This window comes from Adiantum capillus-veneris, chromosome 7 (genome assembly GCF_014529385.1).
Source record: "Adiantum capillus-veneris isolate H3 chromosome 7, ASM1452938v2, whole genome shotgun sequence".
Taxonomy (NCBI): Eukaryota; Viridiplantae; Streptophyta; class Polypodiopsida; order Polypodiales; family Pteridaceae; genus Adiantum; species Adiantum capillus-veneris.
Genome location: NC_140937.1, coordinates 121,331,445 through 121,348,161, shown reverse-complemented (window position 1 = coordinate 121,348,161; position 16,717 = coordinate 121,331,445). Strand labels below are relative to the sequence as shown.

Below are 16,717 nucleotides of genomic sequence, written 5' to 3'. Positions count from 1 at the left end.
ATTGCAAAAGTCCACCATGCTAAACTCTAGCCATGGCCTCACAAAGCATACCTTAGCTACAAACACAGCCACCCTTTCTAGCTCCTCTTGGCGAACATGGGAGCCACCCAACCGATAGGATTAGAGAAGGACCAGGGAGACAACAAAAGCCACCATATACGGTGGCATGTGCCACCCACCCCATGTATGTCTAAAGCTATCGAGGAGATCAAGGGGGGAACATAGTAATCTAAGAAAAAGAGCAGTAGATACAATCCTTGCACGAGGACAATGAGGAGCCAGTCATCCAAACCCCAAAAAAGGATCTATGGACACAATCTACATCTGGATCAGAGTCATTGAGAACCGTCAACATCTGGGGAATATCGCGAACACTGCACTTGAACCATCTAGAAGCTCAAACAATATCCTCGATGTTGAATCACCCCAACCATCAACACCAACAAAGATGCTCGAGAAGGCACTGCTGGAGTTGACCAACTCACCAAAAAGCCCTTCTTCAGTGTTTTGCAGGTCGTACATTCCATGGAAGTTAGACACATTGGCAATAAGGAGGGTTTGACAAAGGTGCACTAGCCCTCAAACTTGAGATTCTTTGCGTGCTCTCCATGCCTTGCCAGTCACTCTCAAGGCGGCGTCCTCCGTCCCAAGCCCTAGCATTAATTTGTTCCTTGCATCACTACGGGAGGCCCCCGAGTCTTTGTGGGTTCAAAATGGGAGGGATGTTGAAGCCATACCCGAGGCATCATAGCTACCCACTAACCAGGGATTCTCAATCCTAGCACGAGCGGTGGCCCAGTGTGCCAAATTTGTGGTAGCACTCGGAAAGCAAGACCAAGCGTGGACTATGTGGCTAAGGCCATGATGGACATGTCAAAATTATGCTCTAAAGACGGCAAGTAGAAAGTGCTACAGGTGCATGACAAGATGCTTGCCCCTCGATGGGTTATCCTGAAACTTGGAGGCACGACAGACGAGCTCATTCGAAAATGCAACAGAGAACAAAGTCCTTGGAATGGGGAGAGATATCAAGATATTTTCACAATTCTATTAGTCAATGGTCCTCTTGGCTTCCTAAGACCGGAAGCATCCTTCAGATCCCTTTTTGGAAGGAAGTTGCCTTTTAAAAATTAATAACAAAGGTATTAGACGTTTTATGCCAATTTTGGGATGATGAATAATGCAATCACACTCTAGATATTTCGAGTGTCTTCGAGAGAGACACGACCACATGTGTGTTTGAATACATGGGAGAGAGAGTCAAATACCGCTTCTTCATTCCTCCTTAACATATTTTGAGATAAGATTAATCTAATCACACTCTTAGAGAGTAAGAGAGCTTATAACAAAGAAAAGAGCACATGCATGTTTGAGTGGAAACTCGCCATCCTCGACGACAGTGGTGCCTACTACAACATTATGAAAATAGTTATGTGAAGCTTATGTTAACCATCTATACTAAGTATAATGCGGGGAGGGATTCCGGCCCTCCCACCTTGCCACGCATCAGCAGAAGATTGATCTGACCAGTGCCTTCTAGAGCCTAGCGACACAGGCAAACAGTGTAGACTATAGAGCGACCGGTAGCAAGCTTGAGACAATCAGCAGTGCACACGTGGGGGGGGGGGGGGGGGGGGGGGGGGGAGAGAGAGAGAGAGAGAGAGAGAGAGGGAGAGAGAGAGAGAGGACACCGGCCCTAGAGTAAAAGAGACACGGGAGACTACATGATGAGAGAGAGAGAGAGAGAGAGAGAGAGAGAGAGGGCCCCTTAATAGCTGTGTAGTCTGGAGTCCTTGGTCGAAGGTCGGGAGTAGTGTTCATGAAAAATACGTCTCAGCTTAATATCGTGCCGTTTTCAATTTCAAAAATGTCGGCACTGCATGAGAGAGAGAGAGAGAGAGAGAGAGAGAGAGAGAGGCTTATAGCTCCCATAGCTCTGAAGTCTGGAGTCGGACAATGTTCGAGAAAATTGCGTCTCAGCTTAATATCATGTCGTTTTTGCCGATTCGGAGCAAGGGGGAAAGGAGAAATTCCAACCTGAAAAAATAATGTAATTTTCTAAAATTTCCTCTTGGAAAATTCAAGGAAAGGAATTTTGTATGCTTGAAAAAATGATTGGTCTGCATTGTGTGACGAGTCGCGACTGTGTTGTGAGTGCAACTGCGTGGTCCACTATGGGACCGTGAGTGTGAAAGGGCGCGACTGGGCCGTTGAGAGGTGTGGACACTGGACAGTGGCACCCTCATCGCCAACATCCTTTCCACAGTGCACATGCATTGAGCAACGAGCATTGCCCCCCGCTATAGACTAGCTCCAATCTAGCCTAGGCGTACTTAGCAACTCCGAAGCAAACGCGCAAGCCGCGAGCGTACACTAGATAGAGAGAGAGAGAGAGAGAGAGGAGAGAGAGAGAGAGAGAGAGAGAGAGAGAGAGAGAGAGAGAGAGGACTGAATACACCGCAATGGCCGCATCGGGAAATACTGATCAATGTGAGTGGGCGGGAAAAGAGTGACTCAGCTTAGCCTTGAGCTGATTAAAAAATCAAAACAATCGGTTTTGAAGGGAGGGGACGAGTGTTCAGGAAAAATCATTTTTCCAAACATACAAAATTCCTTTCCTTGAATTTGCTAAGAGGAAATTTTATAAAACAGGTTTATTTTTGGGGTTTTACACTATGTTCTTGTATTTTGGTCGGAATTTCTCCTTTTTCCGTTGCCCTAAACTGGCATTTTTGAAATTGAATACGGCCAAATATTAAGCTGAGACACATTTTTCGCGAACACTGAAGGGATTCAGGGGAGGAAGGAGAAATTCCGCTAGAGTTAAATTGTAAAAAATACCCGTTACTTTTAAAAAAATTCCTCTTTGAATCTGCGCTAAAAGAAAATTTGGTTGTTTGTGAAATTGTTTTTTCCCGAACACTACCGCACGACGCACCCTGATAGAAGCGCATGAAATTTGAACGGTTATATTTTAGAATTTGACAGTTGACCACGGATGTGTGTGTGTGTGTGTGTGTGTGTGTGAGAGAGAGAGAGAGAGAGAGAGAGAGAGAGAGAGAGAGAGAGAGAGAGAGAGAGAGAGAGAGAGAGAGAGAGAGAGAGAGAAGGAACTCAAGCAGTGTGCGTGCACATGTGACACACAAAACATGAGCACGAGGGACTCCTCTTCTTTCTCCTTTTGCAATAGTGGCTTCTTACTTGCAACCACCGTCCTCACTCTTTTTTGCCAGCATAGGTGTGCTCTTGCAACAAAGCCCCATCACTAGAACCTCTACTCCGAAAGCTTAGCACTCTGCCACCATACAAAAACGGGACAATGATGTCCAATATGTCCGGGGAAAATCCATTGAACATCCTCATAATCTCCATATCATTTTTGTCTCAGACAGTGGGAATGATAGTGCACACGTGGTGAGCAGCTGGTGGGCAACAACAACATGCTACAAGTCTAGAGTGATGGATACAGTGTGGTTGATCAGACAAAGTTAAGGATGATAAGATGTCCTATGGGAAATCACTGAAGGCAGTGGTCATAGAGTATCTCATAACATTGTTTCAGAGGTCAGCCAAATCTCTCTATGAGGTACTAATAAGGTAGCAATTGTATGTTCGTGGTGGATGGATTCTTTCTAAATTCGTGTGGGTTTCATGCATACACACTCCCCTATAAAGGAGGCATGGGAGAAGATGTTGTCGTATACGTGAGTAGGAATTGCTGCTAAGTAATGTCCAACCAATTTGTTTAGCCCTTTGCCATGGCCAGATTTGGAGGGACGCCCAAGGGTGACACTCGCCTGAATAGCATCTATATCTAAATCTATATCTATACTAATAATAATGGGGGAAGGGATTCCAACCCCTCCCTCGGCCACGTGTTAGTAGAGCTTGATCTAGCCAATGTCCCATGTAGTCCGACTACACAGGTGGATATCTATATCTATACTTCTATATCTATATCTATACTAATAAAAATGATGTAAGGGAGTCCAACCCTCCCTCAGTCATGTGTCCACAAGAGCTTGATCCAGCCAATGTCCCCTATAGCCCAATGACACAGGCAGACGACACAATAAAAAGACGGGGGGGGGGGGGGGGGGGAAGGAGAGAGGGTGGCCGGCCATACTAATATGAGATAATGTAAGACAGGATTTCAAAAAAGGATTCAATGCCATGAATCAAATCCTTCAGCAAAATCTTCATTGATCTATAATATCCTTTCTCATTTGATACCTCTGAATGGGTGAGACACGTAGCCAATCGTGCACACAACGCTGTAGGCGGAAGGGTAAAAGTCACAAAAGTGACTGCCCTTTCGCAGAAACGCACAACACTCTTTGGTCTAGAGCGATTGTTCTATTTCAAACACACTACACAAGATGGAGAGTTTCCAAGGCAATAAGTACTCTTAGCATGGCTCCAAGTGCCCCAAGGCTAGCATGAATGAGGGTCCAATGCAAGTAGCATATGATGACCAAAAGAGCAAGAAAATCCGCAATACTTGACCACCCCCACCGATCTCCCCTCTTATGAACCACCTCACTCGTGAGGTGGAGGGTGGGCACACCTGACCGCCCCCACCGATCTCCCCTCCTATGAACCACCCACTGGTGAGCGCGCCTCAGTGCAGGGAGCCCGGCGCAAACCCTAGCTAATTTTTGCTTTTCCCCACAAGCACTCATTTATTTCCCCACACACATCCACATACATGCCCAGAGAGTAATTTGTAATGTTCTAGGAACACTTCCAAGAGACCTCAAAGCTCTGTGGGACGAGTCTTCAACTCAAGACCTATTATGGAAAAGTGAACTCAATGCAGGATTGCATGTTGGCACTTGGGCTGCGTTCACTTGTCATGATCCGCCTTGGCAGAGATGTACTTTAGATCCTGAGTCCTTAAGCGGTGTTTTTGGGTTTGTCCATATGCGTGAGTGGTAGTTTGTTGTTTGCTGATTAGAGTGGGCATCCATGATGGGTTTGTGGAGGACAATTGCATGGCTTTTGCAATTTTCAAGGTCACACACCTTCATGCTTACTTCCTTAGAAATATAGATCCCACATGCCAATCATAATATGGATTTTTGTAGCGTTGCATACTTTTCACCACCACGATATGCAACATCACACTTTGGACCATGTGGAAGGCTCGGTGTGCCCACGTTTTGGGCTCACAGTCCTCCCCTACATCCACCATTTTGAAAGCCATTTGGATTGAGCTGCTATGTACTCTTCGTAGTTAGTTGGATTCTTCAGCCAACTCCTCCGCGGCAGCGGAACAACGTTAATGCGTCTTTCTTCACACATGGGCGAGTTTTTAGACGGGTTCATGCCCACATTACATGGCATTATGCATCTCCTCAGTGGTTCATTTTACACTCATCATATAGACCATCTTGATGTTTACATAGCCTTTACATTGCTACCCACGACACTAAATGGCATAGGGTATTTAATGAAGCCCAAACCATGGGATCCACGGTGGACAAGGATTCACACAGATCTCAAGGGCCGTGGACGATCCACAAAAATCAAAAGGTGTTGACTTTCTCGTGTCCCGACTTGGGATCAAACCGACGACCTCCGTGTTAGCAGGCTGATGTGCCAACCACGCATCTGTGTGGGTTTGGTTGTCTAGCTCTCCACTTCGTAGCCTCATAAAGTGAACAAACGCAAGCGAAAGGAAACTCGGCCCTAAAAAGTAAACTCGACCACCATCCACCATCGCCATGAAAATTGTGCCCATGTTGCGCGTTGTCGATCCCATGGGTGGAGCGTAATTCAAGACCCCGTGGTCTTTAGTGCTGAGGCATTGCTACTTCTCTTTTGTACTGTCTCCGGTGATGACACAGAATATAGTCCCTTTAAGGGACTCCCTTTGCGTCAAAAAATAACCAATCATGTGTGTGTGTGTGTGTGTGAGAGAGAGAGAGAGAGAGAGAGAGAGCGTTGTACTTTTCTTAAACCCTTGAAGAGTGAGATTTTATCCTTCTTAAACCCCAGAGACTTCCCATTTGCTATTCCTGCGCGCGAGGTTCTCCATAGAAGCTCTTCCGCGCGTCGCTCCCCCCCCCCCGGCGCCTTCCCAACAAAAAAAAAAAAAAAACACCAACACACATTGCTGCTTCCACATACAATCCCGCCGAAATGGCTCAAAGCAGAGAAAGAAACACGCACGCGACAGTGTGAGAGCTTTGTACTTGAGAGAGAGAGAGAGAGAGAGAGAGAGAGAAAGAGAGAGAGAGAGAGAGAAACACGCACGCGACAGTGTGAGAGCTTTGTACTTGAGAGAGAGAGAGAGAGAGAGAGAGAGAGAGAGAGAGAGAGATGCAGTCAGATGGGGCTACAGAGTGCCATCCGCTTCCTGAAGTGGTCTCAAATGGAGTGCTTCAAGGAGACATTCCGACCCACTTTGCGTTGCCGCTCCTCATAATCCAGATTACTTTGGTGGTGGTCCTCACCAGGACCCTTGCCATCCTCTTCAAACCACTTCATCAGCCAAGAGTTCTAGCAGAAGTCATTGTATAAACTTTCTTCCTTCCCCAATTCATTTAGCTTAATTTGAGTGACTGATAAATGTGAATGGGTGGATGGATACATGCATGGATAGATATATCTGAGTTTGTGACATGTATGCAGTCTCAAAGAAGAGAAATATAAAGACTGTGGGTGCATGTGTTCTAAGGAATGTGTGTGAGCACGCGCACGCATACACACTTTACCTACATATTTGTGGCTTTTCATGCATGCTTACTTTTAAGTGTGCTGCACACACATAATGACTTATGTTTCAATGCTGTCATATCCATGCACCCACTATATGGTGTTGTGGAGTGTGCATGCAAGTGCACATACACATGTACACACACAAGGGTATGCAATGAGAGCCAACGCTATACATTTTTGGTTTATGCTTGTTGTGGCATACCATTTGCACATGAAAATGGAAGGCTTTTCACTTATTTGTTCAATGGCTAACAATGATTTCAGGGTGGGGTTCTTCTTGGTCCAACCGCGTTGGGGAGGAACAAGGCCTTCCTGCACACAATCTTTCCAAAGGAGAGCCTTACAATCCTCGACACAGTCTCATCAGTGGGTTTGTTGTTCTACATGTTTTTGGTTGGGTTAGAGCTTGATCTGAAAGAGATCCGACGGAGCAGCAAGGCTGCCTTCATCATGGCATTTTCAGGCATTGCACTGCCGTTCATAGCTGGGATTGGAGTGTCAACCATCATACACCGTAGTTTCTCTCAACAAGCAAATTTTGCTGCTTTTGTCACTCTCATGGGTGTGCCCATGGCCATTACTGCATTTCCTGTGCTTGCCCGTATCTTGGCAGAGAGAAAGCTTTTCAAGACTGAGCTGGGCAAGGTAGTTCTGCCTGCTGCTGCCATGAATGATGTATGTGCTTGGATCTTGCTTGCAGTCGGAGTCGCCTTGAATGGCCGGAGCAAGAGTCCAGCCATCCCAGCTTATGTATTGGTCTGTGCTATTGGGTATGTGATATTCTTACTGTTTATTGTGAGGAGAGGTTTGGAGTGGATTGCACGCAGAGGAAGCGAAGAGGACGGTGCAAAGGAGATTTTTGTGTGTCTTGCCATGATGGGTGTGTTGGTGGCTGGATTCATGACGGATGCCATCGGGATTCACCCTCTGTTTGGAGCTTTTGCGTACGGGATAATGGTTCCCAAGGAAGGCAAATTTGCACAACTGCTGGTCGAGAAGATAGAGGATTTTGTGACTGTGCTCATGCTACCCCTGTTTTTTGCATCTAGTGGGCTCAAGACCAATTTAGCAACCATCAATAGTGCAAGAAGCTTTGGGTTTCTTGCATTGCTTGTGGTGACAGCTTGCTTTTGCAAGATTTCGGCAACAGTTATAGCGGCCATGTCGCTTAAGATTGATCTACGAACAGCGTTTGCCTTTGGCTTTCTTATGAATACAAAGGGGTTGGTCGAGCTCATTGTGCTTAATATTGGCAGGGATCTAGGGGTAAGCAACACTATATAAGTTTTGTCATATTCTTATGCTTACCCTAGTTCAAGCTCTGCTTTATTGAGGCCATTGAACAAGCTTGGAACCAATGATGGGTTCATCCTTGTGTGAAGCACACATATGGAAAAAGCCTACATATATGGAAGTTATGCAGATTTTATAGGCCATACACTCATATCACAAAATGGCCGCTTTTTTGCAGGTTTTTGACGATCAGACTTTTGCCTTGCTTGTGCTTATGTGCTTGATCCTATTGTTTATAACTACACCGGCGGTTATGGCATTGTATAAGCCGGCAAGACGTCAATCCCCATATGTCAACAGAAATATGGAGGGCAGCAACAAAACAAAGAAAAATCAGCTCCGTTTTCTTACCTGTATACAGAGCACAAGGAGCATCTTGGGTTTGCTGAACTTAGTGGAAGCATGCAGAAGTACAAAGAAGAGCTCCTTGAAGCTGTTTGTCATGCATCTCACTGAGCTTTCGGGTCGAATGTCTGCCATCATGAGCATGAGCAGGGCAGCGCAATCAAAAGCCTCTTTGTTGGAAGACCATAATTTAATAGCTATGGAGGTTTACGCAAGGTTTACAAAGACTCCTCTCAAGCTTCTGCATGCCATTTCCCAGCTTGAGGATATGCATGAGGATGTGTGCAACATGGCTGTGGAGAAGAGGGCAACAATCGTCATACTGCCAATGAACTTCCTCCAAAGGGAGGATGGTGGCATAGAGTATATCAACCCAGGGCTGAAGAGAGTGAATCAGAGAGTTTTGCAATGTGCACCATGTTCGGTCGGCATTTATGTCGAAAGGGGCCTTTGGGGGTCGACAGAACTGTCGGAAACGGCGAGCGACCACAAGGTTGCTATGCTTTTTTTTGGAGGGCCTGATGACAGAGAAGCACTAGCCTTTGCACTTCGTATTGCAGAGCATCCCAATGTGAGGCTCTTTGTCATGAGATTTCTCTATGGACAGGAGGGTGAGTGTATTGTTGATTACATGCGTGAGCATGACAAGCAGTGTGCAGTGGATGAGAAGAGGCTGGATGAAGAGAGCCTTGCACTGATTAAGGAATGCAAAGGATCACTTAAGATATGTGATGCAACTTATGAAGAGCTTGTGTATCATGACTCTCCAGTGAATGCGGCGGAGAATGTGGCAACATCAAAGGATTTCTCTCTGCTGTTGATTGGGAGGCGTTCTCATAAGATATTTTCGCCCATTGAAAAAGGTCCTATGGAGAAGGTCTCAGAGAATAGTGAGTTGGGTATGGTGGGTGATGCTTTGGTCCATGGTATGGGTGACCTTCAGGCTTCCATTTTAGTCATCCAACAATACACCCCTTCATTCTCTTAAAGAAAAATCACAAGAAAAACGGCATTAGGTAATAGTAGCACACATGAGCTTTAGTTATCTCCAATCCAATCAGTCTAGCACACTCTACTCTGTTTACTACAATGTCATAGTATACAATGGATAGTAAGTGCTTAAAAGCTCATTAAAGAGGAACAAAATAAACATGATAGGATAATTGTGCACTTGGAAGCGATCATCCTAGTCGAAATTCGAGTAAAACCAGGTAGTTAAATAGGCTTCATGAGTATAATGTTCGCTTTTAAAGTGCCTAATGGGCTCACATGGGGGAATAGGCAAAGTTTCTCCTTACAAACATCGGTGGTGGATTGGCAACAATCATGTGTAGCCATCTTCCTGTGACTGTGTCCGAGTTTGAATAAAAGGGAGCAATTGCAACTTGATAGTCCTGTAGAGGAAATAAGAGTCTTGTCATTACATGGTTGTATACATATGTACCATGGTTGATGCAAGGAAGCTGTGGATGTTGTTAACTGCCTTGCAAACCTCCATCCTCTACGTTTGTGTTATGTACCCCTTCTCAGACAACCATGTACAGGCATTTGGCCATGACTATCTCTAGGCTTATTTTTTGACAAGCCATCTACCCTTTTTTGGCAATGAAAGCCTACTTACATTTATGAAGCAATCAAGACTTACTCATAAAAATCCCACTTTGCCATACTTCAAACACCACTGCCTAAAAAAGTGATGTCCAACTGATGCACATATCCAATGAAAAATTATCTTTGCAACAATAGAAGTTTCCTTCTTCTTTTTTTGGTCATACAATTGTGAGTGGAGATGTTATATGAACTCAACAAAGAATGTACAATGGTCCTCAAGCACTACATTATGGCTCGTTTCCACTTGTTGTTTAGGAGACCTTGTCAAAGTGCAAGAGTCAAAGAGCAAGCGCGGAGGAGAAAGGCTACAAAGAAAGACAAACATAAGAAAGAGGGGGCACAAAGAAAAAAGGGGGGTTGGGGGGGGGGGGGGGGGGGCAAACTATGCTTTCTATGATTAGGGTTTCGATGGAATCATCGGTCTCCATGAACATGTGTTCTCTCTCACAGCTTCAGCTTTGCTTTCTTTTTGTATATATCCCCCAACATGGATCATAGATTTCCTTATACTTTTAGGCAAGATCCTCATCATGAAGCATTTGCTTTTGCAGTTCGAAGTATCAATGTCCCTGCTTTTGATGCTTCTATTTTGACTGAATCTTTGAAAGAGGTTGTTTTTTATTCTTCTATGGCAGGTTATCATGTTATCACCCTCTCATCCGAAGTGGTATGGGCTCATATGTCCTTGTTCGCACTTTCGTTTTTTACAGGGAGACTCCCATTGATCATGTTATTGATAGTGGGTTTCATCACCCTAATAGAAAAACTTTCACTCTTGATTTGGTAAAATTGGTCATATACTTCAAGTGAGAAAATCTTCCAGATGCATGTTCTCTATGGGGGACTCATTGATATTGAGGAGGGTTTACTACCTGCATGACCCTATATGTATGGTCCCTTACATACCAGCCCAACCCTCTATCTATGAAGATTGTAGCGCTGAGCTAACCCCCATTATAAACATACGGTCTCCATAGTATCAACATGAACCCCGTTACCCCCCTACCTTACAGGTACAAGAATTTTAATAGCATAGAGAAAGTTTCAAGCCCTCCATTGAAATTTGTTTTGCTAGATTTTCCCTTTTACAAAGACCAAGTTTTCAACTTCACATGTGCCACTTACTTTATAGGATTCCCACACAAGATTTAAGGATTTGTTACCAAAGAGTATACTGAATTCTTCGAAATAATAAACTTTTCAAAATTCAAAGTGCTTTGGTTCAAACTAAAGAGATAAACGAATATAATATATAAGCACTTCAAATCTCAAAGTTTCCTCTGAAGAAACAAGAGAAAAAATGGGATCAGATCAAGGATGTAAATTTGAGGTAAAAACCCTCAAGGCCGGGGTTCCTCAAGGCCCCATCTGTACGAACGGAAGTAAGGCAACAAGTGTAGCAGCAACTCGCAGGCCTGGCATTTCGTTTGCTAGCATACTCAAGGGGCCCGACTCTAAGGACGATGGAAAAGGTACATCAGTAAGGTTGTTGAGTGAAGCAAATAGTGAGAAACTGCAGAATGCAAGAGCTAGACTCGAGCAAGAGCTCAAGGAAGTCAACAAAATGATTGAGTCCGGCCCTGACAAAAATAAAAGAACTTGCTCCCAAACAGATGACAGCGGGCTGATAGAAGACGGGTTGGCAGATCGGGCCTTTGCTGCTTTAAAAAAGTCTTTGCCACAGAAGGTGGAGGTTGCCGAGGCTGTTACTGTGGCGATTCCACCAACACTTATCAAAAAATAGTTAGCTAGGCAAGTTAAGCTAACGCTTGTATTTGGGTTCAGTGGAAGAATCCCGAACAGGTTGGAGATGATTCAATGGCTTTAGGGCCCGCAAGTTCTTGGTCATGGAGGAGCAATTGAACCTAGCTAAATTTTTTTGCTCAGTGAGATTCAAAGAGGCCTCCAATGTGGTAATGATCCTTGACAAAGGGCCCCTTGTATTTAATATGACTACGGTTTGTGTGGTGCCTTGGGAGCCAGTGTTCGACTCAGTTGAATCTCTTCAAGGGTTCAATCCTGTCTGGGTGGAGTTTGTGGGTCTGCCTAGCTGGCTTTGGGACAATCTCAGGATGCTTGCCATTCAGTTGGGCATCCCCCTATTTATTCCTAGCAAGAGAGGGTTGGACATAACATCAAATAGGGTTTGTATAGGCTGGGATGTTTCTAAAACTCCACCTAAGAGCATGGTAATCAATGTTGGAGCCGTGCTTGTTACTATTCCGCTAAACTTTGGGACATACTTTGGAGCATGTTTTAAATGCAACAACTTTGGACACTTCGCCAAGGATTGCCCCAAGAAGGCTAATGGTACTGCAGCTCCGGCAACACAGGTCCCGAATGAAAAGGAAACCCCGATGGAAGGGTTGGAGAAGCAAGGAGGTAGTAACGAAGGGCAAGTGCAGGGAAGGATAAAGAAGCTATGTTATGCGACAAAATGGATATAAAGATACAAGAAAAGATTGTGGAGAAATCGATTCCCATGCAACGAATCCCAGAAGGCTCATGCAAGGATAATGTAATCATTACTCCCGTTGCTCCCCTGAAATTTATGACGGTCACAACGGCGACAGTTGTTCAAGTCACTGATCTGAAAAGAGCCAAAAGGGTGAAGGTAGTGGCAAGAGACTCCAAAGTGCTCGAAGTTGTGAGAACACTAGAGGGGAAAGGATCTGCTCCATCCCCCACCCCCTTGCAAGGAGGGGGGTGCACTATCCCACTTCACAATCCATTTGCAGTATTGCAAGAAAAGAAATCTCCTCACTTGAAACCCCCGGACTCATCAGAGACCAAGGAGAGGGAGTGTGCGCACGACTTGGATGCTGAAGAATTCGTTCCTCTATCCCAATGAGCCCTCTTTAATGATGGAGTCTCTCACTATACAATCTTGGAACGTAAAGGGAGTGAAGACCCAAAAGAAGAGTATCCTTTTCTGGGAGGAGATAAAAAAGGAAAAGGCAGTCAACTGCTGTTTCCATCCAGGAACATTAGTTGGATGCTCATAGCAAGAGAAAACAGGCTCTAGGAAAGAAACTTGTTTTCTATGGAGAAGGAAGTAACGTTTTCAGTGGAGTCCTCAGTATTGTGGAGAGGGAATTGGAGCCGAAGCTGGTTCTGAACCACCCCTCCGCTCCGGCAGAATCCTGGGAATTAGAATTAGATGGGAAGGGCATCCCTTCACCATTGTGAATGTGTACAGCCCTTGCAATGCAAAAGATAGAGCTAAACTATGGATGCATCTTAGAGATACTCCTATAGAAGGAGAGTGGTTGTTAATTGGCGACTTCAATATGGTGGAAAAGAGCAAGGACAGAATAAGATCCTCTGGTATGCTGGCTGGATCGAAAAGGACTAAATGGCAAAGTTTGTGCGAAAAGTGGGCGATGATTGACTTATGGCAAGTTGGCCCATGGAACAGCACGCCAGGTTTCACCTACACAAGTCTCCAATATGCCCGCACTACCTCCAGGCTGGACATATGTTACTGCTTACACCAAGTTGACTGGATACCGTCGATGCTAGAGATGAAGGTAGTCCCAACAAAAAGCCTTTCGGATCACATACCCCTGCACATACATTTTAAGAAGAATAAAGAGGAGGACCAGACCCCAAGAGGTAGGAAAAAATTGCTAGTTACAGGGGCACACCTATTCAACGATCCTCTTTTCAGGAATTTAACCAAGAAAGCATTGGGTAAGCTCAAAAAAGATGTCGATCTCAACAAACACAATGCGTGGGACCTATTTGCTCGAAGTATTTAGAAAGCAATCAAAACCTCGGGCCCCCAGTTTAAAAAATCTAGGGAGATGCACCTTTTTCATCTTATAGGTGAGGTACAACGGCTTACCTCCACAAAAGCCAATGGGCTTGCTACTGAGGAAGAGCACAAGCAATGGCTTGAAGTCAAAGCTTGCCTGGCTAACGAGCAATTGGAAGACATTAGAAAGGCAAGGATTCTCTCCAAGGAAACTTCCTTACAACCAGAAGCATCTAATCAAGCTCATTTTTTTAGGGCTTTGAAAATCAAGAAGAGTCGGGGCCACGTCCACTTGCTCTATGACAAGAAAGGGATAGTAGTTCATAACCAAGATGAGATGGCCGATCTGATGTTGAACTATCTTAGCCAAATCATTGGACGACCAAAAATCCAGTCCCAGGAAGTAGATGAAGCAAGAAGGACCTTACTTCAGAGTGTCGAGAAGAAGATTTCCCAGCCAGAAGCTAAAATCCTGGAAGGGGCATTTTCCAAAGACGAATGCTCACTAGCATTGCAAGCCCTTGGTAAGGAGAAGTCCCCTGGTTGGGATGGGATGACGACAGAATTCTTTAGAGAATTTTGGGATGATATGAAGGCCCCAGTCACAAGTCTGGCCAACAAAGCCATTGTCGAAGGGTCGTTGGAGATAAGTGTAAAGAGAGTTCTTATCAAACCCATTCCCAAACAGTTTTGTTGTTCTTAACTAAAACATTGGCGCCCCATAACGATGATGATGGTGGCCCTCAAAATTGTTGCCAAGGCAGTAGCCCTCAGACTAACCCCCTTACTTAACAAGATCATATCTCCCCATCAACATGGGTTCATCAAAGGAAGGTCCATATAGGATAACATCTTGGCAGCAATGGTAGGTATTGAATACGCAACTTTCACAAAGCAAGAGTGCATTTTGCTGCAGCTTGACTTGGATAAGGCTTATGATAGAATAACATGGACATATATAGAAGCAATCATGGAAGCTCTGGGCTTTGGGCCTCGCCTATGTCGTCTTATTCAGGCACTAGGGGCTGGTAGCCAGTCAGAGCTCCTATTCAACGATAGAATAGTGGGCTTTTTTGAGGTCAAAAGGTTTATTAAGCAGGGATGCCCTCTGGCCCCCCTACTTTTTGCCATAGGTTCACACTCTTTAATCATGACGCTCGAAGCTAGTGCTGAGCGTGGGGAGTTGCAAGGCCTGGCTCTTCTAGGAAACAACCAACTACTTGCAAAAAATTTTGAAGACGATTCTCTCCTGTTCTTGAGGGCGCGTCCCCAAGTCGTAAGAAAAGCTCTGGAGATTGTACAAATGTTCTCTATAGCTTCGGGGTCCCGGTGCAATATAGAGAAGTCAAGGCTGATCTCCCTGTCGAAAAATGACTAATTTGACCCTTCAGACTGGTCGGGGGAGATTATTACAAAAGGGAATATTTTTAGACACCTGGGGGCACCCTTGGGGGTGGACGTAACTCAAAAACAAAGATGTTAGTGGGTCCTGGAAAAAATCAGAACAAAAATGAATAGGTGGGAGTATGTTCTTCTCCCATTCCCAAGCTGGATAAAAGTGATTAATGCCTTTATTCTCCCGTGTATTGCCTTCACGAGCCTGCTTCTCAAGATGGTTAAATGTCACTAGAAAGAGTTCTTAAAACCGGTAAAAAGGTTTTTATGGAAAAATAACACAAAGTCCTCCAAGTCATGGCAATGGGCTTGTTGGGAGTCAATCGCTCGGCCAGTAAATCAAGGAGGCCTCGGAATTCTCAACCTTGTGGCCCATGCAGAAGCTTGTTGTGCCAAATTTGTAATCTCCTTGGCTAAAGAAGACCAGGCTTGGGCTATCATGATAAGAGATATGCTAGAAGTAGCTAAACTTGGTTAGAAAGGAGGAAAGTGGAGAGGGGTAGAGTTTCATGACAAACTTTTAGCCCCGACGTGGGCTACCCTAAGTTTGGGGGGCGGCTCAAGGGAATTGGTAAGGAAATGCAACAGAGCAGCGGGAGTCCTAAAGTTGGGAGAAGAAACCAGATACTTCAAGAATTCCATTCTGCATTGGTCCCCCTGGCTTTCCAAAGTTGTAGATCTGCTGCAAAATCCCTATTGGATAGAAGCAGCTAGGAAACTGAATAATAAGAGTCTGAACCGATTGGGGCACTTCTGGGACAGTAACAGCAAGAGCTGGAAAACCACTGAACTTCTGGTAACCCAAATCCAGCTTAATAGCTTGGAGGTTTTGCTACTCAACAAAGTGATGGAAGAACTTGACAGTGCAGTGATGCCAATCTATGACTCGGAGTTTGACTGGAATGCCTGGAAATGGCCCGAAAGCAACCTCTTATGGAAACCCTATTCTAAAGGCATTTACCATACAATGATGCTAAAGAAGAATTGGTCTAGCTGCCTTAACAAGATTTGGAAAAAACAATGGTCGGAGGAAAGGTGGGAGCAAGTAATGGAGAACATCTGGGTGCCAAAGGTTCTGCATCACATGAAGGTATTTCGATGGAAAGTAATTAGGGGTTCTCTTCCGACGGGGATGAAGATTCAAGAGAGAGGGATAGGGATAGATCAATGCCTGGGTCCAGGATGGCTAGTGAAGATATGACCCACCTTTTTATGGAATGTCCAGCCATTAGAGGCCTTACAAGAAAAATTTGCAAGTGGGTCCAAAGAACATGGAAAATTGGTTTTTTCAAGACTGATTTACTCCTTGGAGGTAAGAACTTGGGTAGCCCTGCCATTCTCATCTGTACTCAAATTATCAGGTTTAGCTTTTTACATAATGTATGGCAAACAAGGAACCGCCGTGTGTTCGAAGGAGTTCCTGAGGTGACGAGCTTCGTAGAAATTATACAAGAAAGCAGAGTGCTAATATGGACGCTCGGGCGCAAGCAAAACTCGGATGATTGGTCTAGGGTTACCTGTGCTTGTTGTCAGCGGAATGCTTAGATAAGGGGAAAATCATGAAACGAGAACCTTGTGTATAAAGGGCATGGG

At 44.8% G+C, this 16,717-nt stretch overlaps 1 protein-coding gene across 1 annotated transcript; it reads left to right on the top strand.

The window, feature by feature from the left end:
* The first annotated feature begins 6,074 nt into the window (after positions 1-6,074).
* LOC147454532 (cation/H(+) antiporter 18-like) lies at positions 6,075-10,124 on the top strand. The gene is made up of 3 exons (XM_086516455.1): positions 6,075-6,519; positions 6,988-7,989; positions 8,195-10,124. Exons 1-3 carry the CDS (start codon positions 6,325-6,327, stop codon positions 9,347-9,349), a joined length of 2,352 nt encoding a protein of 783 aa, XP_086372581.1. The 5' UTR covers positions 6,075-6,324; the 3' UTR covers positions 9,350-10,124.
* Positions 10,125-16,717: the final 6,593 nt, after the last annotated feature.